Source organism: Rousettus aegyptiacus, unplaced genomic scaffold (assembly GCF_014176215.1).
Source record: "Rousettus aegyptiacus isolate mRouAeg1 unplaced genomic scaffold, mRouAeg1.p scaffold_m13_p_11, whole genome shotgun sequence".
In the NCBI taxonomy this organism is placed as follows: Eukaryota; Metazoa; Chordata; class Mammalia; order Chiroptera; family Pteropodidae; genus Rousettus; species Rousettus aegyptiacus.
The window spans coordinates 90,503,574-90,527,575 of NW_023416286.1; the positions used below are offsets into that span (position 1 = coordinate 90,503,574).

General features: G+C 45.6%; 1 protein-coding gene across 6 annotated transcripts in view; it reads left to right on the forward strand.

Moving 5' to 3' along the window:
* AKAP11 (A-kinase anchoring protein 11) overlaps positions 1-24,002 on the forward strand; it is a 43,136-nt gene that overhangs the window by 15,218 nt on the left and 3,916 nt on the right. For 5 of the 6 annotated variants that reach the window (XM_016158182.2, XM_036228920.1, XM_036228921.1 and 2 more), the window contains 9 exons: positions 323-439; positions 2,626-2,673; positions 4,099-4,233; positions 5,602-5,866; positions 6,201-10,674; positions 13,989-14,144; positions 17,869-17,952; positions 18,706-18,752; positions 21,548-21,708. In XM_016158182.2, the coding sequence (XP_016013668.2) occupies positions 323-439; positions 2,626-2,673; positions 4,099-4,233; positions 5,602-5,866; positions 6,201-10,674; positions 13,989-14,144; positions 17,869-17,952; positions 18,706-18,752; positions 21,548-21,708 (5,487 nt within the window). The remainder of the gene's footprint in view (positions 1-322; positions 440-2,625; positions 2,674-4,098; positions 4,234-5,601; positions 5,867-6,200; positions 10,675-13,988; positions 14,145-17,868; positions 17,953-18,705; positions 18,753-21,547; positions 21,709-24,002) is intronic. The other variant, XM_016158184.2, reaches the window with a different exon arrangement.

A 24,002-nucleotide genomic window follows, 5' to 3' on the forward strand; every position in this document is an offset into this window, starting at 1 on the left:
GCTGCTCACCCGCCTGCTGGCTTCTGTCGCGCCAGCGCTCGGAGGCCGGCGGCACGGCCGGTCGGGGTGTCGGGTGAGGGAGTGCGTGAGCGGGCCGAGCGCCTCGCCCGGGCCGTGGGCGTGTGTGCTGAGCGCGTGGAACTCCACGGAACATTCCGTGCTCTCTTCCTCTGCCGAATTGAGCTCTGAGTACGTCAGAGGTGTACGACGATGCGCCATTATGAATCGGGAGGTTGAGCGACTCTGTTTAAAGCAAGAACATCTGCAGGGTCTCTTACCTTGTCTTAGAGTGAAGTAAGTTAAGGGTCTCCTCTGTTTCCAGAGCTTCAGCGAAGATGTGTTCCAGTCCGTGAGGTCTTTACTGCAGAGTGAGAAGGAGCTGTGCAGCGTGTCGGCGGAGGACTGTGGAAAGCAGGACGGGCCTGTCAGCGTGACCGAGGTTTGACGTCTTTCTTTCTACACCCTTTCCGAACAAGGCACAGTGTCTGTTCGTGCATCTTCGGAGCACTGCGTGATCTGTTTTTAAAATACCTGAAATCCTTACGTGACAGTCACCCATGGAGGCCCATGTTCCGCGTGCCCGCCGGCGTAACTGTCTTGGCGTGCGGCGACGCGCGTGGTCGCCCAGCGCGTAGGTGCCACCGCCCACGCGTCCGGCGTGCGGCGCCGCTTCACGGGTCCCGCCACGTTCGGTGGCAGCGCGCGGACGCTGAGACCTCCCCCCACGACGCATGGCACGTGTTTTTCTTGTATTCATTTTTTGGGTTATCGTTAGTTTTCTCCATTTAAATTCAGGGCTTTGATTAAAAGTGAGAAAGTAGTGATAAATTTATTCCGAAGTTTAGGTGTTTACTACTCGAAGATGAGCTACACCACTGCTCCCCTGTTTCTCCGCTACATCGGCAGAGAATAGGAATAACGGTTTATCCTACAGTATAACCATAGTCTGTAAACGTATTCGTTTCCAAATATGGGAGATGGAATATTAGGTCATGGACTCTCAAAAATAAGGCGTTAGATCATTAATTTAAACATTTTTTTTTAAATCAGCATTGTAATAAAATCCCGACGACGCTTACTTTGGAGTGCTTTCCCTTCGCGCCCGTCGCGGAGCTGTCCGCGCAGCGGTTGCAGGGTGCCGGGCTCGCTGGGGAGGCTCGTCTGCGCTGCCCCGAGCCTCTCCCCGCTGCCTCAGCTGCCAGGGGTGACGAGTCGTCTTCCCTCGTGCGGTTTGCCCGGCCGTCCCTCCAGCGGCTTCCGGCGCCTCTGCAGCCCACGGCTCTTGGCGAGGCCCCCATCAGTGGGGCCCACGAGGCTCTACTGGCATCCGCAGACCCCAAGTCAGCTTATTTTCTCATTTGTGTTCAGTAGAAGGAGACTTGAAAGAACAGAAGGAATTCGTCTCGCTTCAGGGTGTGCATATCTCACAGTATGTTACCAAAGGAAGGAAGGAAATTGGCTGCTGGAGTGTCTCTGTGCTTTAAGTGCCCGCGGGGTGCCAGGCACTGTGCCGCACCCCGCCTGCTCAGCCCTCACGGCTGTGGACGGGCGAGCACTGCCTGGGGGTTGCACGCGAGGAGGGCGGCTGCTGGAGGGTGGCCGCGTGCCTGGACACCGCGAAACGCGCAGGTCTGCAGCGTGCTAGCCCTGACTGGTCAGAGCGAGGACCGCGGGGTGACCGAAGGTTCTGCCTTGCTGCCGACTCAGTGAGAAGGAGCGCAAACGTATATCGAGTGTCGCTTTATATTTCGTGCTGTTTTCCTGTAATTCCCAGAATTGATTCCCCATGTTGCTATCATTTAAGTCTTTCATATTTGAAGTCACAGACTTTACTTAGTAGACTGTTTACTATTCTGTCGTCCCATGGAAAAAGTTTCTTCCGATCATGTCAGATATACAGGGGATATAAGTTTTAAAATAATATTTTTTCCCAGATTATAAAAGTAGTACATATTTATTTGTAAAGAAATTAGAAATACTGAAAGCATAAAAAAGAAAATGTCATTAATCGTATTAATCAGGGGGAAAACCGCAGTGAGAACAAGTAGAAAGGAACGGTCTCCGCCACTGCTCGGTCATCGCGAGTCCCCGCGCGGTCGGGCACTCTCCATTTCGGTGTTATTTCCCACGCGTGTGTTTTTAAAAATAAGGCTGAAATTGTGTGTATGTTCTATACCATTTTTCTCTGTCTTGTCCTTTTTACTTAATAATGTCACATTCATTCATATCATTGGATACTTTTTAGAAATTTAATTTATATGAACTTAGAGTGGGTGTCTGTGAGATATGTTTTGTGAGGAGAACCGATTGGACTTGCCAATGGAGTGGACGTGGCGGGGGTTGACGAACTGCATTGTGGAGCCAGATCTTTTGTGAAACACTGTCGTGATCATTTTTGAAAAAAACCAGCCTCCTTGTCCAGCACAGTCGGCAGGTATTCACGTATTTCAGTGCAGGTTTGACTGACATGAAGCGTCAGGGTCAGGTGCACGACGTGAATTCGATGTTTGTGGAAGCGCCATCAACACGTTCCTGCTTTACGTGCTGCTCCGTTTCACAGCTTTGTCAGTAATCGGAGGTGATACTTTAAAACTCAAACTAACGGAGCTTCGTTCCTTTCTTCAGGTCACATTTCTAGGTTTTAACGAAGAAACAGATGCTGCTCACATACAGGTACGTTGAGGTACTGAACTGGAAAGGAGCGTGAGAGATGATTTGGAACAGATTTTGACACCATGAAAAATTTGCCTCATTAGTTCAAATTTTACACTGAACTCTTCTGCTATCAGTCCTGTTTGAAGTTAAAAGATGACATTTTGAGACCAACTTCTGAGTGTACTTTAGACATTTTTACTGAGTATTCTTATTATGGAAAGCACTTTTAGGTTAGGAGACCACAAAAGTCATTTATCTGAAAAGGCTGCAAACTGCAGGCTTTCCCCCCATTCTGTGCATAATGTAAAATTAAGACTTATTTTTTTAATTTGGATAACTTTTATAATCTGACTTCAACGGTCAGATTCTTATATTTTCAGGAGTAAAATTTAAAAGGTGAATTTTGTTAAAGGTGATGATTAACCAGTTGAAAATGTTAGCCTGTTCGATTTGGGCAGGGGGCTGAGCCTGGAGTCAGCAGAGGAAGGCTTCCCAGTGGCCTAGCGGATGGCGCTCCGGGAGGCGGTAGGGCAGGCGGGCAGGCGGTAGGGGCGCTTTGTTTTGCCTCCTGCTGCTCCTTCACATTTGTGATTGCCAGTGTTCCCTTCTGTGCCAGTAAAGGTCTCCTAGTAGAAAAAGAAAAGAACACTGTTCAGTTCTTTGTGAATAACGCGTATCAGGTGAAAATGAATGAAAACTCTGCTGTGTGTCTTGATTGTGCCCTTGCCCGAAGGAAGTAGTTGAGGCAGAGGCTCAGAAGAGCACATTCTCCTGGGATGAGAGGCTGCAAAGAGGTGTCCAAAGTGTTTCTCCCGTTCTCCTTCCTCTTTAGGGGTCACTGGTAAAACCCTGTTTATAGAGGAAGATACCCTAGTGGGTTCAAGGACTGACTTCTTTAACTGGGTAAAATATTTACGTAAAAAGGACAAATGAGAAAAAGCTATTTTCTTTTCCTTTACGTCTTCATTAACTTATCAGTTAAAGTCCAATACAGTACTTCGGAGAGGAGAGGCAGAAAACTAGACTTGTATTTTGCAAATACAGAACTTAAGCTCCAAATGTGTATATTCTGCAGTCAGTCCTGTATGAAAAATTTCACAGTTAATTAAACCTGAGGAAATGCAGGTTGACATTTGCAGCTAAAAACTATTAAGTGTAAGTGCCTAGTTGTCATGGACGTGTGAGGTACCATCCGTGACAATTCTTTGTAGCTTGCTGTTAGTGTGTTTAAAAGGCGACAGAAATAGCAGGTATTAAAATAGTTTAGTACATTTTATTTTTGAGTTTTAAAAAAATTGATTGTGGTTGGTACGTTAATTATTATGAACTGTAAGGTTTATTAATCAGTAGATCTTATGATTTCTAGATAGGGCTCACATCATGTGAACCTTAATAAAAGTGTTATTCTATAGCATTGTTTACTGTGTTATTGTTTTAAATCAGGATTTAGCTGCAGTTTCTTTGGAACTTCCAGATCTTCTGAATTCACTGCACTTCTGCAGTCTAAATGAAAATGAAATTATTTGTATGAAGGATATAAATAAATCATCAGCTGTGAGCAATGGTCCTGTAAATAAGGTAACTTTTATAAATCATCTCTGATGAGTTTTTCAGGGCAAACTTTACAGTGACATTTGATGGAAAGTATTAAGCTTCTAACTGCTTGGATGATGTCCATTTTTTTTAATGCTATCTCAAGGAAATATGATTCATAAGAAATCTAATTCTTGAAGCTTTGAAATCAATAGATAGAATGATTTTGGTCATAACTTTAGATTAGATTGTCCATGTGTGAAGTTCTATAAATGCAATATAAGTACATTTTTTTTTCTGAAAATTATTATTTCTAGATTTCTTAAATTTTTTCTAGCTTTGTATAAGCAATATGAATTTTTTCCCCTTCATGGCCAATTTCAAATTTATATAAAAGTTGTGCTACATATTTTAGAAAACACACCTTAACTCATTTTTCTGATTAAAAATATTCAATGTAAAGTGGACATCTGAAGATGCATTTTTTATTTTTGTAAACAAATGTTATCATTTCAGACAAATGATTAGTTTTATAAAACATTAAGCTTTTAGTTCTTTACTAAGTATTGTTTTATTGTAATACATGAAAGAAAAATGTTTTGCATGTTTTACCTCCTAAAAATTGAGTTTGATTTGGTTTAAAATTTACTTATTCCAAATCTAAAAGACAGTACTATGTTCATTATGAGATCTACATTTAAAAGTAGTACTGCTCATGTCATTTCCTTAATTATATTCTTCATTTATATTTACTTCGTTTTATTTGCTAGAATGAAGGGCGATTAGCTATTATATTTAGTTTCTGGTTTCTAGTTTTTTAAATAAATTATTTGTAATATTTACATTTTTAAAGATTATGCATGGAAAAAATCTGACAACTTAATCAAAGCTGTAAACATTATTGTAAATTGTAATACTAGAGAAATGTAGGTAAAAGGAGGAGATGAGTCTCGCATGGTAGGAGAGAAGGCAATATCGTGCCGGAAGCTACAGGAAAATGGGATACACAGGTAGATAGCATCTGGTTCCTGCCTTCAAGCAGTTTGCAGTATAGGTGGTGAGCCAGGTGAATGATCGAAGAAGAAAAATCACAGGGCTGTGCAGTAACACAGAACAGCACAATTGGATAGTGAGTTCTGTAACATTTGAGGAGCTAGCATAGGTAGAGTCTCACTACCTGGATAAGAGAAAGATGGGAGGAAAAGAGATTGGGGAGTGAGAAATGTTGTGGAGAAAGAATGAAGAAAAGAATTAAATGTTACAAAATTGGGGAGCCTTTCGGGGTGCACGCATTTCTTCTTTTTTTCCTCCTGAGATTGTATTATTGCTAGGCTTCACTTTCAGATACTATGGTTTGTATGTATAACGTATTTTGAAATTAAAATATTTTCACCATCTCTCATCTTTCCCAAGAGTCATCATTCTGGAATGCTTTGTGTCATGAGGGTGTCACCTACATTACCAAGACTCAGAATCGATTTTATCTTTGGTCTCCTAAGTAAGTACGCGACTGGCATAAGGTACACCATGGACACGCACCTGCATCGGAAGCGCCACCGCAAGGCCGCTGGCGAAGACGGCGACGACACCAGCCAGTCCGTGTCGTCCATAGAGGACGACTTCGTCACGGCTTTCGAGCACTTAGAGGACGAGGAGACTTCGAAGTCGTATAATGATGGTTTGTTCTTCGCTAGACTCTTTCTAGAAACGGGAGATGGAAGTTCACGGTTTCAGTTTTTAAAGTTTTAAGGCCGACTTATTCGGTTAAAGTTTATTCACTTTAACCTTTTTTTTCTCTGATCAAGGACATGATTTTCTTGTGATTTTTAAGTTCATTGTTATCTGGCCTTTAGTTTTGCCCTTTCTGTCCTTGTTTTGATAGTACTGTTTACTTCATTACTGTAAGCGTTTGGAATATAATTATGCTTACAACTGTTTATTCCCATTGATTTAAATTTATTTTTTAAAAATTCTGTCCTAGGATAATTGGCCATTTTATTGTTTTCCTATAGGAGCAAACATTACTGCGCCAAAGAGCCAGGGTGATGCTGCCTCGCAGAAAGCTGCCGCTCACCACTTAGAACCCCACGATTTGAGGATTCTGGTCAGCTCTGGGCGGCAGGTGTTGTCGGCGAAGCCTCCAACTTCCTTAATAAATATTCCGGGACATAAAGAACAACCTGTGAAAACTTCAGTCACAACATCAGTTTCTGAGCCTTGGATCCAAAGGAGTTTCTATAGGTCATCTGATGCCCCGGATAAAGGGAGTGGAACCCAGAAAACGGTTTTTTCCTCTTCTCCTGCCTACTCGTCGGAATCAGAATGCTCAAGTCCAAGTCCTGTTATTTTCCTAGATGAAGAAGGATATCAAAAAAGTTTAAAGGCAAAACTCGAGTTACCTAAAATTCCTGTGACAAAAGATGATATAGAGGATTCAGACTCAGAAGTAAGTGAATTTTTTGATAGTTTTGATCAGTTTGATGAACTAGAACAAACTTTAGAGACTTCCGGTCCATTTCTAGAGGATTGTGTCACAGGGAAGCCATTGCAGAAGAAAGGGCAGAAACATGAAAAATCTTGTTCTGCAGCCACTGCTATGAATCCTCAGAAATTTAAGTCTGACCGGCCCGCTCTCCCAGCGCACGTCAGGAAGCCGACTCCACGTAAGCCGGAGTCCCCCCACCTGTGTGAGGCTCCAGACTCTCCTCGCCCCGTGACGGCGTCCGGGGAGGACCGGGGCTTGTTCAGCCCCATCCGATCCTCTGCTTTTAGTCCTCTGGGAGGCTCTACGCCTGTTGAATGTTTTTGCCAAACAAACGCTGGTGGCGAGAGGATTCATGAAAAGCATGATTCTGTTTATTACACCTATGAAGATTATGCAGACAGCATTTCGTGTGAAGTCCTGGGCTCGGTTCTTCACACCCAACATACTGACGCAACATCAAATGCTGTTAGTGTTAAAAAAGAAAATGAAGCCATTGCCCTTAAGAGTGGAAGCCTCAATCAAAAAAGTAAGTCTAGAACTGCATCCTTAATGATTAAAGATAGCATTCAAAAATTCGCCGCGGATCTCGTGGAAAAAAGCTTCGTTGGTGCGTTCAAGGACTTGCAGAAAGGGGTCTCTTCATGCACCAATGCGCTGTGCCACTTGGCCGTCAGATTGACGACATCCGTTTTTCAGATGGCGTTTAATGAACTGAGAAGGCAGCGTGCGTTTTCCCTGCAGGAGCGTGCCATCGGCGGTCTGGCTAACTTTTTGGTGAGCGAAGCTTTATCAAATGCTTTGCAAGATCTGCAGTACATGCGGAAGCAGATGCTCGCGAGCACAGCTGCCGGCTTCGCCGCGGGCCTTGCCGAGGAGCTCGTTTTCGAGGGCGTCATGGAAGTGTGTCAGCTTTCCTGTCCCCCAACGCCCGCTTCGCCGCCGCGTTGGCCGTTTGACTCTGATAAAGACAAAGCAGTGAAGTCATATGCGAAAGATTTGTCTGAGTCTGTGATACAGGAGGCATTCATCGAGCTGTCACAGGTCGACGTGACCTTTGCAGCAAAGGCGGCAGTCAGTGTTTCCACAGATAACGTGAAGTGTGTGAGTGCAGAAAACTTAGTGCCATCGACAGAGACCCCCACGTTTCCCCCTGCTTTTAACAACCAAGCAGTTACGGCGACAAGACCAGCACAGGACTGTGAAAAGGAGTACACAGTTCAGCAGGCCTTGTTTTGTACTTCTGGAATCGTCACTTCTATTCCGATGCCCTTGGCGGGAAGCGCCTTGCTCCCGTATCATTTTTCAGCTAATGCGTGTCAGGCAAAGTCTCACCTGTCATCTGGTGATGGTAATTTGAGTGGCGGTTCTGCCGAAGCACATGTTTCGACAAAAAATGAAGAGGAAGGAGCTTGCCTCAGAAATATTTGTTTATCTTCAGAACATAATCCAGGCAATCACAGTGATCCGAAACCAGCGGATGACGTTGTGGAAGTGCAGAGTTCTTCAAAATTAACAAGTGATCCTGTGATCATTAGCAACTTTTCTGCAGCAATGGTGCATACGATAGTAAATGAAACTTTAGAGTCAGTGACGTCATTCAAAGACACAAAAACAGCTGGCGAACACACAGATTGTTTAACTAGAACAGTAAAGGGGAAAACGCCTTTCCATCACGATCAAGTGACGTTGCAGCAGAGTGAAGCTAGCCGTAAGGACATGTTTGCCGATCAGTTATCTAAATCCATTATTAAACATTCCATAGATAAAAGCAAGTCGGTGACCCTAAACGTAGATAAACATGTGGAACACAAGGAAGGCTTGCCTGTTCCTGGAGAAGCGTCCCAGAGGTCGACCTTGGAAAAGTGTCCCAAATTCCCTGATGCTCAAGGTCACTTAAATCACTGTTCGCTTTCAGCGAGAAGGGATGGGGTCCCCGAGTGCAGAGGTTCTGCAGCTCACGGGTTCTCTTTGGGGACACCCCCACGTTGTACAGCTGCGGCAGGTCAGAGACCTGATTTGAAGGAAGCTGCTAAGGACAAATCAGTGAAAAAAAATAATTTGAGTAATACAACACCTGAGCCCTTGTCTTTTGGGCAAGAAAGCCCTTTTCCCCATTCACAATCTTTCTCATCCACAGTGCTTACGTGTGTAGATGGTTTGCACGTGGAAGATAAACAGAAAATCAGAGATGGGAATGTGATGCCCGATACTCCTCCCTCCACTCCTCTAGTGCCATCCCGGGCCAGTTCCGAGTGCGATATCAAGAAGCTCACCACAAAGCTCAAGGGGGAGCTGGCCAAAGACTTCGCGCCTGCGACGCCGCCTTCCACGCCTCACAACTCGTCTGGCGGGAGTTTATCTGAGAACGAACAAAACGCGATCGAGAAGGAAGAGTTCATGTTGAAGCTCATGCGATCCCTTTCAGAAGAAGTCGAAAGTGGTGACGGCGAAGGGCGCCCGGAAGTGGACGTGAGGTCGGAGCACTCGGGGAAGAAAGCGCAGTTCGCAGAAGCGTTGGCGACGCGCATCGTCTCTCTAGCAACCGAAGTGGCAGCTTCTCATCTAGATAATAGCATCATTCAGGAACCCAGGGTTAAAAGCCCTTGTTTAAATGTGCAAAGTCAAAGAAGTGTGTCTCCTACCTTTTTAAATCACTCAGGTGAAGATTTACAAACATTACGCAATTTTGCAGGTGATATGGCAGCTGAAGTCGTTACAGAAGCTGAGCACATAGCAAAAGTTACAAGTCGTCTGCTTTTCAAGCAGAGGAGGAGCAGTTGTTATGTTGAAGGCGGCCAGGATGATAGATCAGAGAAGTCGCATGTGGAGGCCGCAGCACACCCAAGAGAAGATCTGTTTATTCTTTCATTACCAAGTTCTCGTATGTCAGGCCTGACGTACAAGTATCCCAGCTGCGAAAGTGTGACGGACGAATATGCAGGCCACATCATCCAAATACTGAAACAGGAAGGCGGCGACACTGAGTTACTGGTGGATCAGTTTGCCAACCGACTCGCTTACCGCTCTGTGAAATCAGGATTGCAGGAAGCAGCCCGGACGGCCAGAGTGGAGCGCAGCTCACAAACGCCCCTCGCGCAGAGCTCAGGGGCGGAGACCAGCAGTGCCCTCTCGGTGTTCTTACAGAAAGAGCACCACCAAGGCGCAGGGAAAAAAAGACAGAGGAAGAGGAGCGGAGGCCACGCGTGTAAACCCCAGACCTGCGCACGGGCCCGCGACACGTGCCGAGGCGAGTGCTCGGAGCTGGACGGCTTCTCGACCTCCCTCGCTCGCAGCATCGCACGGGATGCCCGCCGAGCGCTGACGGCGCCCGCGGGGGACCGGCCGCAGCCCGCAGCAGACCCCTGCTGCCGCGAGCAGCCCGGGCGGCCCGCGGGCGCCGAGTCCCCCGCCGAGCCAGCGTTCCCCGAACCTCTTCAGCCCTCTTTGCAAAGTCACGGGTTTTACCACCGCACAGGCGGCGTCAGTGGGCGCGGCTGTGGGGAGAGCGTCATTCCAGCTGTGGATCAGGGTGCCGGAGAGGTGCCGGGTGACACTTTAGAACTAAGTCCAGGGCCTGCAGGTGTGTGCGCGTCTGAGAGCGCGAAGGCAGCAGGGGGGACCGCTTGCGCGCCTCCCGCAGGCCAGGCGTGCAGGCGCTGTGACCACAGGGACCGCCACGACCGCGGCGGCAGCTCCGCCCAGCACCTCTTCAGGCAGGACGCGCGCAGCGAGCCGCTTTCCGATTCCAAACTCGGCCACATCTGTCAGAAACCCAGAATTTTTCATCTCGACGTCCCCCACGTCCACGTCGATCTCGATAAGAAGACAGTGCTCGCGGAGAAGATCGTTGCGGAAGCTATCGAGAGGGCCGAGCGGGAGCTGAGCGCCGCCAGCGTGGCCGCGGGCAGCGGGAGTGGACAGGAGGGCGTCGGCTTTGCCGAGAGCCTCACCTCGGAGATCATGGCGTCGGCGATGGCGGGCGTCGGCCGCGCGCTCAGCAGGTGCGTCTCAAGTTTCGTTTGGGTCTTAAGAAAGAACGGAAAGGTGAACCCGGCCAGGTACGTCTCGGGTTCCGTTCAGAAAGGGGGGAGCATCTTTAACCCTAAGTCGACAGCAACGTTTCCCTGTTCCGTCCGCGTGTTGCTCCACACCCCCCCGTGTTCCTTCCCCGTACGCCGTGGTGGTGCTCTGCGTTGCCCTTTGGGGGGCGCTGGAGGATGAGGCTTAGAGGGCGCTGTCACCTGGCCCAAGTCCCCACAGCTGGGAAGCGGGCCAAGGAAACAGCTGGAGAGTTTTATACAGCAATATGGAGTATTTAGTACCACGGTAAGTTACTCTGGGATTAAATTCTTATATTCCGGTTTTCCTATTCACAGGTAAGCTTTTTCGTTTTTTGTTTTTTTAAATAACAAGCGTAATTTAATCATAATGCTATCAGAAGAAAAGCCAGAAACGCTCCAGATGCTTCCGCACTGCCTCCGCTTCTCCTGGCAGGCCCCGACCCGAGGGGCGGCACTTGCTGGGCGTCCCGGGGTCCTGTGTCCCTGTGTCCGGTTCCTCAGCAGCTGTGCTCCGTGTGCAGATTCTAACGCCTTAGCTAAAAACGCTCCCTATAGCTTCCGTTCTGCCTGGGAAAACGTCAAGACTGACTTGTGTTATCATTTGTAGGACTGTATTTGTTGGTCCCTCTGAAACAGAGGCCTCAGTGGAGGTGGCGTGTAATCACATGACACCTTAGGCTTTTTAGTAGCTTTTGTCAAAGCCGTGACAAGGACTGCCTCCATTCTCCACTGTCTTAAAACGGAGACGTGGTGTGGGCCAGGACCCTCGGATCCCATTGTTGGGAGCGTGCTCTGGAGAGGAGAGACACTGCGGGTTTCCGGGGGACCGCGGGAGCTCTCCTGGCCCTAGTCATGTCGCCTTCTCCTGGACCAGGCGTTGGCAGACCATGACCCGCGGGCCAGAACTGGCCCGCCGCTTGCTTGCGTATGGCCTGTGAGCCAAGTGTGGTTTTTACATTTTTTAAGTGTTTTAAAAAAGTCAAGAGTAGGATACTATTTTGCGACATGTGAAAGTTAGATGAAATTGAGACTCCAGGGCTCACAAGTAAAGTTTTATTGGAACAGCCGCGCTCGTTCCTTTCTGGCCTGTCTGGGGCCGGCTTTGCGCCCTGCAGGCAGAGTTGAGTGACTGCAGGAGACCGTCCAGCCGGTGGTGCCTGCGCACAGCGTCTGCCCCTCCCAGGAACAAGCCGTGTGGCTGTGCCCCAGACCCGCATTCGACCCGCGTTGCCTGCGCTCATGACCGCGAGTCCTGACGTGGCGGCGAGCTGGGCCTTCTGGAATCGGAGCAGCTTCCCCAGAGGGCAGCGGCCTCAGGCTCTGACTGCTGTGCTTCTCTCTGCCCACCCCGTGAGCCCCGGCCTCGGCCTCAGGGGGAGAGGAGCCCCTCCGTCTGGGCAGTGCCCCAGGCGGGAGTCCCGGGGTGCCCTGCCGGGCCTGGCGAGGGGCTCTGGGCTCCCCACGTGGGCTCCTGTTTTCACCGTTCCCGTTGGGAGCCGGCGGAGGAGATCAGCCCCGAGCGCCTGCTGCGGCCCTGCTGCCCGCTGCGCCCGTCCGGGCTGCGGGGCGTCGCCGTGCTGCTGCTTCCTGTTCTGTTCCTAGTGATCGCGCTGGGGCTCTGAGCGCAGACCAGTGAAAGCTGACCGCGCACCGTGCACGGTCACGTGCTCTCTTTCTGAAGTTAAGATCGTTTGCTCAAGCTTTAAGAGGGATTCACTCAAATAGATTATTTTTAAAAGTGTTATTCGAGTTATTTCCCTAGTGACCCTTATAAATGTTTGAATCACGGAAATAACTATAAATATTTCACTAAGCTGTAATGTACAGAGGGGTGTCCCGTGAGTGTCAAATGGGGAGTGTGTGGTGGTGCATTTTTAGGAGAAGAAAACATCTAAACTCTCTTCAGAGTTACTCTACTCATCCAAAATAACCTAGCGGTTATTAAAAAAATAAAAAACTCTTCTTTGTGAAAGGTCCCCATCTAGTGGGACATTTTAGCCAAAACATTAGATTGCAGTGCATATCAGGAAATGTTTTTTGGTTTTTTTCTTCTTTTTTTAAAGAATGAAGTAGCACTCTGTTGTCGTTTAAAACTGTCGTGTGACTGCCCCTGGAACGCCAGTGAGGTTCTGGCTGGTGTATCTTAATACAAAATGAGAATAGCGTCAAAGTACTTACTCTAGGCACTGAGGATACAGAAATAAGTAAAATAGGCGAAAATGTGTGTTCCCCGGGACCTCACGTTACAGTGGAATGCGACTGACAGTAAGTAGAACGTGGCGTGTCGCACAGTGACAGGTGCTTCGGAGGAAGGGGAGGCGAGCCGGTGCTGGTGGCAGGTGCTGCCAGGCGGGGACGGTTTGCCGTTCTGAACAGGGAGCAGGGGGAGCAGCTCTGACAAAGTGACGCGTGAGCAAAGGCGAGTCCGGAAGAGCTTTCCAGGCAGAGGGAGAGACTGTCCGCGCGGGGCAGACGGCCGCGGGGCCGCAGCGCGGGGCCGGGGGGCGCGGCCGGTCAGGTGGGGGTCGAGAGGGTGCCCTGCCAGGTGCTGCGTTTCAAGGACTTGGACCCTGTCCAGCTGGTGGGAAACCACTAGAAGGTTTTGATTGGCAGGCTAACATTTTCCCTCGTCATGTTTAAAAACATCATTTTAAACCACTCTATTGGGAAAAAAGTGTAGTGGGGGCTAGTACAGTAATTGAACAGGGAATGGCCTTTCTTGTAAAGACGGAATAAAAACATAAATGTTTCTTCATTGAAAAAAAATGAGAGTTATGATCTATGCCCAAAATCTTGAAGGGATTTGGCTAGTTTGACTCTAGGCCTGATTGGCAGTCCTAGAATTCCTTGAATACTTTTTTTTTTTTTAAGTCAGAAAAAGGGGTTTTTGTTTTTGTTTTTAGTAAAAATAAAAGTACTATCTTACAAAGCAGATGTGCTCCACCATAGTGGTCCCAGTTGAAAATCTGGACGACGTTACGGAGGAGTTAGGTAAGCGCTGCACTTGGGAGGGGGCCGTGAGTAGTAAGTAAGGTGAGTGAGCAGCGTTGGCCTGGGCGCCTCAGTTGGCCTGAAGTCAGTCTGCCGCCCTGTGCAGTCTCGTTAGCAGACACAGACGCGGCAGGTTGGGTGGACCCCCAGGCGGGCTCCAGATGCCGTTTCTCGTTTTTGTCATCCTTATCTTCAAGTGGGTAGTCTTAGAATTCAGAATCCGATGCTTCTGGCTTGAATTTATCTTTCTCTTTTTGTTGTAGTCCTAAAGAAATAGAAGACTTTCAGTCCGCGGAGTCCTTGGGTAGCCAGCAGATGAATCTCAGCGTTGGTGATGACAGCACTGGGAGCTGGTCCAATTTGAGTTTCGAAGACGAACACCAGGACGAGAGCAGTAGTTTTCATCATCTAAGTGAAAGGTGACTAAAATCGTACATGTAATTGCATAGTTTAAAGTCCTCAGATCTCAGAAGTGAACTAGAAATGCAATTATTTGAAAATCTACCATTATTTTCAAAATGTACTTTATTATCCAGACTATGTTTCTAATGGTTTTTGACCTTTATTAAATGTAACATCGAGCTGATTTTCTCTAAATATGCCAGTAGTTTATTTGAAAAATGTTGCATACCCTTGATTTTATGCTCTTTAAGCTTTACCTGGACTTTTCATCAATTTTGGAGGAAAAATTTTTCTTACTTTAAGAGGGTAGTTTTTTTTTCTTTAGAGGATAAGAAAAAAGACACTTATCTGTGAGAGGCATCAAAATGACCGTGTAATGTTCTCGATATTGTTTAAAGTATCTTTTTCTGGAAGGATCCCGTACTTGTCCTGCTCCTATGGAGTGAAATGACCTGGAGCATTTCTACTCGAGTGACTGAAAACACATAAGCTCGTTACAATAACATGGTTTTGTGCACCAGAAGGCACTTATCTATAACTTTATGTAGTTAACTTTATAATAGCAGTCTTTGGAATATTTTATTAATTGTGATAGAATTGTTCTTTATAGTGTTAACCTATAAAGCCATTTTCTGACTAACCAGTAGTATTCCATAAAATCTTTATCCACTTTAACTTATACTTGGAAATGAGTGCCACCCATAGCCAAGTTTAGGGAGGGAGCGGGCCCCCAGCTGTGTACTTCCGGTTCCGGGTGCATGTGGAAGGGGCTCCATGAGGCTTCGGCTTACCTGCTCCCCTGGTGGGGAGGTAAGGAGACTGTAGGAGGGGGACGAGGGGGCATACGGAGAGGGAGCGGCTCAGCTGTTGGAACAGAGCATTTGGCTTGGTGCCTGGATTAACCAGTAAGTGTTAACATATTTATAAAGTATCTTTTTCGTCACAGTTTCTTAAAATATGGTATAAACCACCAATATTTCTTTAACTCTAGATCCAAAAATGGCAGTCTTTAAAACTGGTAGTGGGAGGTGGGGGTAATATCATCCTCTGGCCCTTCTGCATAACTTTAGGTAGAACAGAATAGTAACACTGAAATCCTTCTCCCTCTGAGAAACAGGCTTCTAGGATCTCAGTGAGGGTTCTCATTGTTGCTCAAGAAACCCTGGTGCTAAAATGGGAAGACGGGGGTTTGAGGCTAGTGGCATTAAGGGGACTGCAGCCAGCTGAACAGCTGCGTGTGGAGCGTCACCTGGCTTGATGAAAAGAGGGAGGCGGCTGCCAGGCGCTGTCCTTGGTTCTGTCCCACTTGGCGTTATTTGTTAGTGATGGCGAGTGCTCACTTGTGAATGACTCAGAACGAAGAGGAAGAAATAAGCCCGTTAACAGAGCCGAGGATCGAAAAGACCAGGTTAGGCCGAGGATGAAGTAATTATATTCAGATAGTTACGAATTATTTGAATCCGAGCTGGGGAAGACTTGGCTTGATAGCATTTTGTCACAAAAACTCGTGTGGTTTTGATTGATCACAGGCTTAATAAGAAGTGTCATGCTCTGTGACATTAAGGTACAGGCCCAAAGGAAAAGTGAGTGGGACCCCCAGCGTTGACCTGTGGGGCGTAGACTTGCCAGGGCCTCACCTCCAGAGGCGAGACTCAGCAGAGCATTGGGGGACCCCAGGCATCTGCAGCCTCGACGAGCACCGAGATGACTCTGCTATAGGAACTGTGCTGTCTGGTCCAGAGATGAGGTTAAAGGCTAAAGGTTTGGACAGACTTCAGTTTCACTCTTGAGTGGGAAGTCCCATAGAGAGCAACGGTTAAAGAAAGAAAGAATAATCCCAGATTTGTACTAGTGTCTAGGAGGGATGTGTAATTATTTGATCAGGAAGAGAACTTGTCTATCTATGTGAATATCAAGTATTTCAGCAGTCTGTGAATTTCTTAAACGTTACGAGGTGGTAAGAGATGGGGTTGGCCTTGGAGAATTTTGGGGTTAATCGTTATGAGCTGTGTCAGGATCGCTAGTACCCGTCACACGGCCCAAGGCCTCAGCCCTTGCCTGCCGCTGGTGTGAGGAACACCCGCCCCGGGCGTAGGAAACAGGGCGCGAGAGGAGACGGCGGAGGCAGGACAGCGTTCAGGCGCGGACTAGACTGCAGTGGGGAGAGGCGGGCGTTCGTGTCGGGGGGGGGTGCAGGGTGACCGCACCTCCCGGGTACTGCTGTTCTCGGGGCGTTGTTGATGGTGACTTCTTTCACTTTCAGGAGTGCCCTCGTCGGGTGAAAAATTACATGGTCCTCCTAGTTAGAGGTGGCCTTTTATAAATAGCTGACTTCGCATCTCACCCATTTTGGGGGGTAAAACGGGGGTAAATGAGGTTAGAGAGAGAGAGTTTGAATTCTTAGTCTTTAAATTTTTTAGCCGTCATTCTCTTCATGTTCACCCAATACTTGGGCAGTGGATTTTGATTAATTGGAGGAATCATTAGAATATGGGTAAGAATTTTATACTTTTTTTGTTTAAATAATAATTCTTTGAATAGAAGTAAGTGCCGTGTTTGAGATCATTAATTTTCTCTTTGGCCAGTAGCTCCCTGTCCGCTCCGTATTTACATGTTTTCTCGGTTTTGATTTGTCTGACAGCAGACTACGTGGGCGGAACCGGTTGTGGTATTAGTCTTAGAGTAGAGCCAGATGTATTTTTGAACACATGTGAACAGATACTGTTCAGTTTTAACTTTCATTCTCTAATATGGTATAGCTTGTGACATTTCAATAGTGCCGGTTAGTAAACATGGATACGTAAATTACTCAAGATTACTTGGAAACTATTTAGAACTTTTAAATAACCGTCCTTCTTTTTTGTAACTTTGTCAGTCTTTGCTGATGCCCATAAAATGATTTTGTTATTTCATTTTTAGGACCAAAATTTTGATTTGTGTAAATATTAATTTTCATAATTGCCTAGCATAACATGGGGAAATATAGCTACTTATCACTGCAGACTAATGTGCTTACTAATTAGTATTTTTAAAAATTGCATGTTTAGGTTCTAATCTGAAAAATTGACTTTAGTTTTGTTTCTGAACACTGTTGCTTTTTTTTTTTTTATTGCTTTGCTGCCATTTTAGAATATAGTTGCTTCCTTCTATGATTGGTTAATTTAAGAAGTTATCTGTGTGGCGTTCGTGACTGGCAGACCGGACGAGTGTAATGCTTGAATAGCCTTGGTTATTCACTATTCTGAAGAAAATGTATATTATTGACCACCTCCTGAATTATACATAATGTGTGCAGCAGAAGTCGTTGACATAATAAGAGTATTTTAAAGTCGAAACATTTTTTTCTCCAAGTTAGAAAGGGTCCGTTTAGGACTATGTTGCCGTCCCCTCCGCGCCCCCCGGCACATCACTGTCTGCACTAACTGAAGACCCGAGAGCGTGTCAACCTGTGCACTTTCCGTTTTAAACTTTACCCGAGCTGCCGAGTACTGGCTTTTTACAAATTATATCCTGACACTTAACACAGACGCTAATTTCATCGTGAAACGTCTTACTTCAGATATTCACTTACTATCCGAAAAGTCCTTCTGTTGCCTTGATCTGTAAAATGAATAGAGGTGTAGAGTGATTGTTGATCGTTGAGGGTGCGTCCCCGAAGCCGCCAGGCGCCCCCCGGGGCCGCAGCGAGGGTGCCCTCCCCATGCGTTCTCGGCTCAGCGCTGTTCTCTTCTTCCCTGGCAGTAATGGTAACAGCAGTAGCTGGAGCAGTCTTGCTTTAGAAGGGGATTTGTGTGAGGACAGTTTCTCCTTTCCAGCGTCAGACAGGTTGGTCCAGTCCAGACGCCTAAAAGCGGATGGGTCTTCCACCACTAATGCATGATGCCATCTTCCCAAAAGGATGTGGGGTTCGGTGCCAGTATGTATCATGCTGCTGTCCTCCCAAATTTTGACGTGATTTTGCTTGATAAATTTACATCTAATGAAACAATTCACCTGTGCAGTGATCGACATCTAACCGCAAAGTGCATTGCCTTCATGCATGCGTTGCTCTGCTTGCTGGTTTTCATTCTGCCGATTACTTCATTAAAAAGAGCTTGCTTCCTACAGGATTTCTGGAGTTTTTGTTTGTTTTTATGTAGTTTTATTTCATATATAAGAAAAGTGTAAGAAAAATGTTTTTATGATGTTAAAAATATGTAAATGGCCTAAGCAGAAGCATTAATAATTAGTTGTGGCATTCTATGATAGTCAAATGCTGTGTTATTTAAAACCAAATTAGTAGAATATTTTGGCTTTAAATTATTTTAAATTTTATTATGAAATTACTTAGCATTCTACGTATCGTGGTCAGGTAGAGCTTCTTGGTATTGATAACTTAGCTAGATATCATCAACAATTCAGATTTTAACATGAAATGGTGTGAGAAGCAAAGCTTCCTTTTTTATTGTCATTTCTCTCTCTTTAAATGCCACACATCATATTGTAACTCATTCTTTACCACATTTTAAGAATTGGTTTTAATGCTATTATTAACTACAACTTTTTTTTTTAACTGCTTCTGTTCTTTTGTTCGAAAAGCGATGGGCCAGATGATAAAGATGAAGAGCATGAGGATGAGATAGAAGGTAACTGACAATTTGTTTTTCAAAATGTTTGCGTGTTTTGTTTTGTTTTTGTATAAGTTTCCCTAGAAGAGGCTTTCATTTTTGTATTTGTGTATTTCATCAGTTAGGCTCTGGGTTGTTATGCATTAGAATATTTACATTGCAAATCACGGTATTCTTAAGCCAACTTACTGTCAGGTTCTTCGTTGAGCAGTTTATGTTATTTAATCGCTAAACTCTTCAAGTACTCAACTGGCATAAAGACTGAGCTACTTTAAAAGAATTATTAAATTATTTTAGAGGGAAAGTTATGGTAATCTCTATATAATTATCTTTTTCAAAATATAAAGTCCTAACTCATAAGATAATTTATTATCACTTTGTCATCATTTTTGCCTTCCAAACCAATAACTTCTAGAATTACTGTTTAATGTCAATCTTACATAAATCAATAAGTAAAAATAAAAAGATATCTTAAAATCAGTTCTTCCTTCCCTAATTCAAGTCTTAACTCATACATAACACATATTTGAAGAAAATATTCAATTCTTCCTTTAATGAACGTAGTTCTGAATATGTAAAAACTAGATGTTTTTGGTCACAGACTTTGGGCTGTGATATGTAATCCTTAATTCAAATATATTAAACTGTCTGAGTGAATCTATAAACTGTGCATGTCGAAGCGGAGTTTTCATTGTCCCTTAATAACGAAAACACCAATAATGGCTTCTGTAGAGTGACACCTAAATGTATCCACACTGTTTGAGTCATTTGTTTTTGACCCAGCCATTTGTTGTTGTTGTTGTCATTTCTATAGAAGTGGGCAAACTTGGAACATTGCCAAAGTGGATTTCTGGACAAGTGTTGTCTAACTTCTGAGTTTCCATGTTATTCTCAGTTGTGCTTGTTGAGGAAAGTCGTGTACTAATTTTTGAGCTAAAATCCTCAGACCTAGGATGGTGATTATATGTTGGTTCTGATTCCTCTGCTAAAGTAGACATCATCTTCACACAGGGCTTCTAGAAGTAAGTGTTTCTCATCATGTGTAAAATAGGGTTTGGGTGATGTTTTTTGAGTTATGGATATGCTAGGTAATATTTGCTTTATTTTTATTAACTGAAAAAGTGTTGATTTTGTCTAGAAAAGTTTTGTACTTTTTCCCAAGTAATGCCTATGAGCAAGGTCATTCCAAAAGCTGTACACCTGGTGTAAATGCATGTGGTGAGTACTTTTTCTTATGAGTGTTAATTTTAGTGAGGAATGATTAAGAAGAGATACAAGTTAATATCAGTGGGAAATTCATGAAAAACTTATTATTTTTGGCACGAGCCAGGCTGTTCAGGATTTGTTTTGTGAGTAGGTAAAAGTCAGGAGATCAATTATTTGTGGATATTGTCATAAGCCAGCTTGTGAGAGTATGGTCATCTCTCCTTATGTGGAAAATTGTAGCCAACTTTCAAACTTGTTAAAATAGAAATTGGTAAATTAAGAGATAGCTTGATGTAGAATTATAGAAAGATTCAAAATTACAGAAATCCTAAGGCAACAAAGCTCGTTTTGTTTATTTTTAGGATGTCAATCCCTTCTCTTTTCACTAGTGTTTAGTAACCTCTGTAAAGAGAGAGGTCACTCTAAGGCCAGGCATCCAGGCGTCCTGAACTGAGAAGGCCAGTAGCACAGAGATGCCAACCCCGTGACCTCTACAGGACTTAGAGAACGGCCCAGAGACCATCGTGCACCAGACTCATTTTTGATTGAGAATTAGTGGGGAGAGAAAAGGGAAAACCAGTACATTTATTTTGAGAGAATAATACGAATCAACTTTCTAAAATAAAAATTAGGGGCCAACACATGTCCCGAAAATGATGAGTAGCGGTCTAGAGTGCCCTGCGAACGGTATCAGTGAAGCGGACGGTCACCTGCTGACCTCCGTGGCGTGTGCAGCCTGCCGGCGTGCCCCGCCGCCCGAAGCAGGCGTGTTTGGTCGTTAGCTGCACAGCCAGCGAGGGTCATCCTATTTTGTTAAAAAGAAAACTCTCCTAAACAAAGAAAATCAACTTGAGAACAATATTTTATTTATAACAGGAGTATACCAGAAAATTCCCTGGTCTGGCTTTTGGGGTATAAGTGGTTGCATATGCTGTTTTCCCATTATTTTACTGAAAGAGAGAAGTGGTTATGAACAGGGAGCCCGACTGCCCGTGTTCACAGCCGGCCCAGCCGCGGCCGCGCTGCAGGACTCTGGATGCTCTGCATGCTCTGCCTCAGCGGCGCCCCCTGCAGAGCGGGGATGATCAAAGGACAGTTTCTGCCCGGGGGTGGGTTCCGGTCTCGGGGTCTGTAAGCTAAAGAGCTTGGAGCAGTATGTGCTGTACAGGTATCTGCTGCTGCGCCTACTTAACGTCCATTTCAGCGGCTTTCTTAATGTCCGTTTAATATATTTATTCGAGGTTTTTATTTGTATTTCATTTGTATTCTGAATGTCGTCTTGGCTTTACAGTTTTATTTTTTCTTCCTTTACTCATGGATCATATTTTGACAAATGGTGGTGTCGATGATCATACGTGAATTCAGTGCCTCAAAATAGAGGGTTTTGTATTTGTGCCGTCAGTAGATAACTTGGTTTTAGCATTATTTTGCCCTTTCAAAGAGGTGATTGGTTACTTGATGTTGTGGCGTGGTTAAAAAGGGCTGCGTGTTTTCCCGTCATTCACTGAGCCTCAAGAAATGGGAAATACTTACATTTCCTTGGAAACCTGAGTATGGAGAATGGACTCGGTGAGTTTCACTTCATGTTGTGTAAATTCGTACACTAGGTTTGGAGCAAGACGGAAAGACGCTGCTAATAACGAATATCGACATGGAGCCGTGCACAGTGGACCCCCAGCTGAGGGTCATTCTTCAGTGGCTGGTGGCCTCTGAGGTTGAAGTTGCACAACTTGCCTTTCATGACTCTGCCAAGAAGGAGTTTGTACGAGTAAGTGCCTGCCCTCTGGGGAGCTGCGAGGAAACGTGCAACAGCACGTGGTATTGTTCGGTGTCACACGGCTGATCGAGGAAGATGCCCGTTTATAGTGGAGGCTCACAGCCGGGTCACACGTCAGTCTGCCGCTCTAGCAGTGGGACCTTGGGCAAGTTCACCCATCCCCTGTCTGCACTGTGGGAGTGAGCATAGAGGTTACTTCACAGAGGTTCGTGAGGTCAAACATAATGCTGTGAAACAGTGCTTCCCCTAGTGCCTGGTACATCCCGTGTTCTCACACCTCGGTGCCATTAAACATGTCATGTGTTCGTAGGAAAAGACTGAGTTATTCTTTGTATTTAAACGGTTAATAATGGTGCCTAGTACTCATTACGTCTCTGTGTTAATCCAGTTTCATAAGTATGAAAAGCTGGCATGACCAAAAGCCAGTAGGACTTTAAACATTTAATAAGGGGCAGTGGACTACTCGAGCTTTTAATAAGGTTCTAACAATAAAACATTCCGATTTGGTGCACTGATAGGATTTTTATTGAGAGCTTACTATGTGCCAGGCACCTTGTTAGTCAAGATTTTTAGCTTACAGTCTTAAAGTTTTTGTCTCAGAATTTTCCTTATGAGAATTTTGGTTTAATCTTATTATAGGGCATAGAATAGCCCAGTGGGTGAGCAGTGTTAATTGGTCAATAATAACAAAAAAGGAGCAGTCTCTTTATTCTTGATTCCTGATTCAGAATTTACATAAGTATTGTTGGAAAAAGTATGTGAAAAAGACATTATGTAAAAATAGTTGCTTTTGGTGGGGGGGGGGTATTTTTTTTTTGCTTTTACTTAGACTTGGGGGGTTATTTCAAGTTTTAAGTTTCTGTTTGGGGCAAAAATAAGACAGAAAGGGATGCTCAGGAAATGAACTGTCAAGGAGATGGAATGGGTAGGGTGAATGTTAGAACCAGCCTTAGGGGGTGAACGTTTTCACGTCGTTTAGTCTCGAATCAGCTGAGGACTAAGGAAGGCGGAGGCCATAGGCCGAGCTGGGTGTGACAGTGCTCGCGGAAGGGGACCTTGCTCCCAGGTGACTGCAGAAAACGCTGCCAGTTCCTCGCGAAGTGAAACATGGCGTGGCCGTGGGACCCGGCACTCCCAGGGCTCGGCGTACGCCCGAGGCGGGTGGAAGCACGTGTCTGTGGCGGCCTCCTTCGTGACAGCCCGGCCGTGCAGACCAGACGGTCCCGCGTCTGTCAGCTGACGAATCGATCAACGGAACGCGGAACATCCGTGCCCTGGGATGCAGCCTGTGGGTACAGAGGAGCGAGGCTGACACACGCCGCACCTTGGGGGAACCTTGGACTTACGCTAAATGCAAGAAGCCGGTCATCACGACCACGAGTGTCGTGGCTTAATGGATGCGAAGCGACTCAGCAGACAGTCTCTAGAGACAGGAAGTAGATTAGTGACCACCGGAGCTGAGGGGCTGGGAGCACGGGCCGCGGTGGCTGCCGTGCGGGGCTTCCCCGGCCAGTGCCGCTCCTCCGCCCTCGCTCGCGGCGGCGAGCGCATTCCGCCCGCCGCGTGAACGAAAACGTGCGTGTGCTTGGCGTGCGGGCATCGCGTGATGCGCGAGTGACGTCTCAGGAAGGCTGGTTTCAGCAAGGCCAAGCGTATTTATGTTACAGAAAGTTTTTACAGAACCAGATAGAAAAAAATGAGTCAAGACATGCTCCGATTGGTGGTGATGTTATTTCAATCTCTATTGCCTGTATTTTCTTATTGAGGTATAATCGATACATAAGAAATGTTAGTTTCAGGTGAACAACATGATGATTCAATGTTTGTATATACTGTGTTGCGAAATGATGACCACAGTATTTTTTTACTTTTTTAAATTTTTTTAAAAAAACATGAACATTTCCTAACTTAGCCAAGTTTCCATTGAGGCTAGAGTGTGTGTTCCAAAAAAAAACCACACTATATGTTGCGGAAGGAAAATCCACATCCTTTTATTAAGCTTGACGTTGTCTTTATTATTTTATGTTTCTAATTGAAAGTGTGGCGGATGTATTTAGGTTAAGAATTTCCTGTCAAAATGGAAGATCTCAACGCCCACACAGAGAATCCGCTTGGTGAGGTTTACGGAGTTCTGTCTCCAGCAATCCCAGCCTGTCCTTCTGTGGAGGAGACATATTCATAAAGGGCAGGAAGGAAAAATATTTAATTTGTGTAAAGGGATGGTTTATGGAGAAGACTTTGTTATAACTGGGAAACAGTATTTTACTGCAAACAGATTTTTAGTT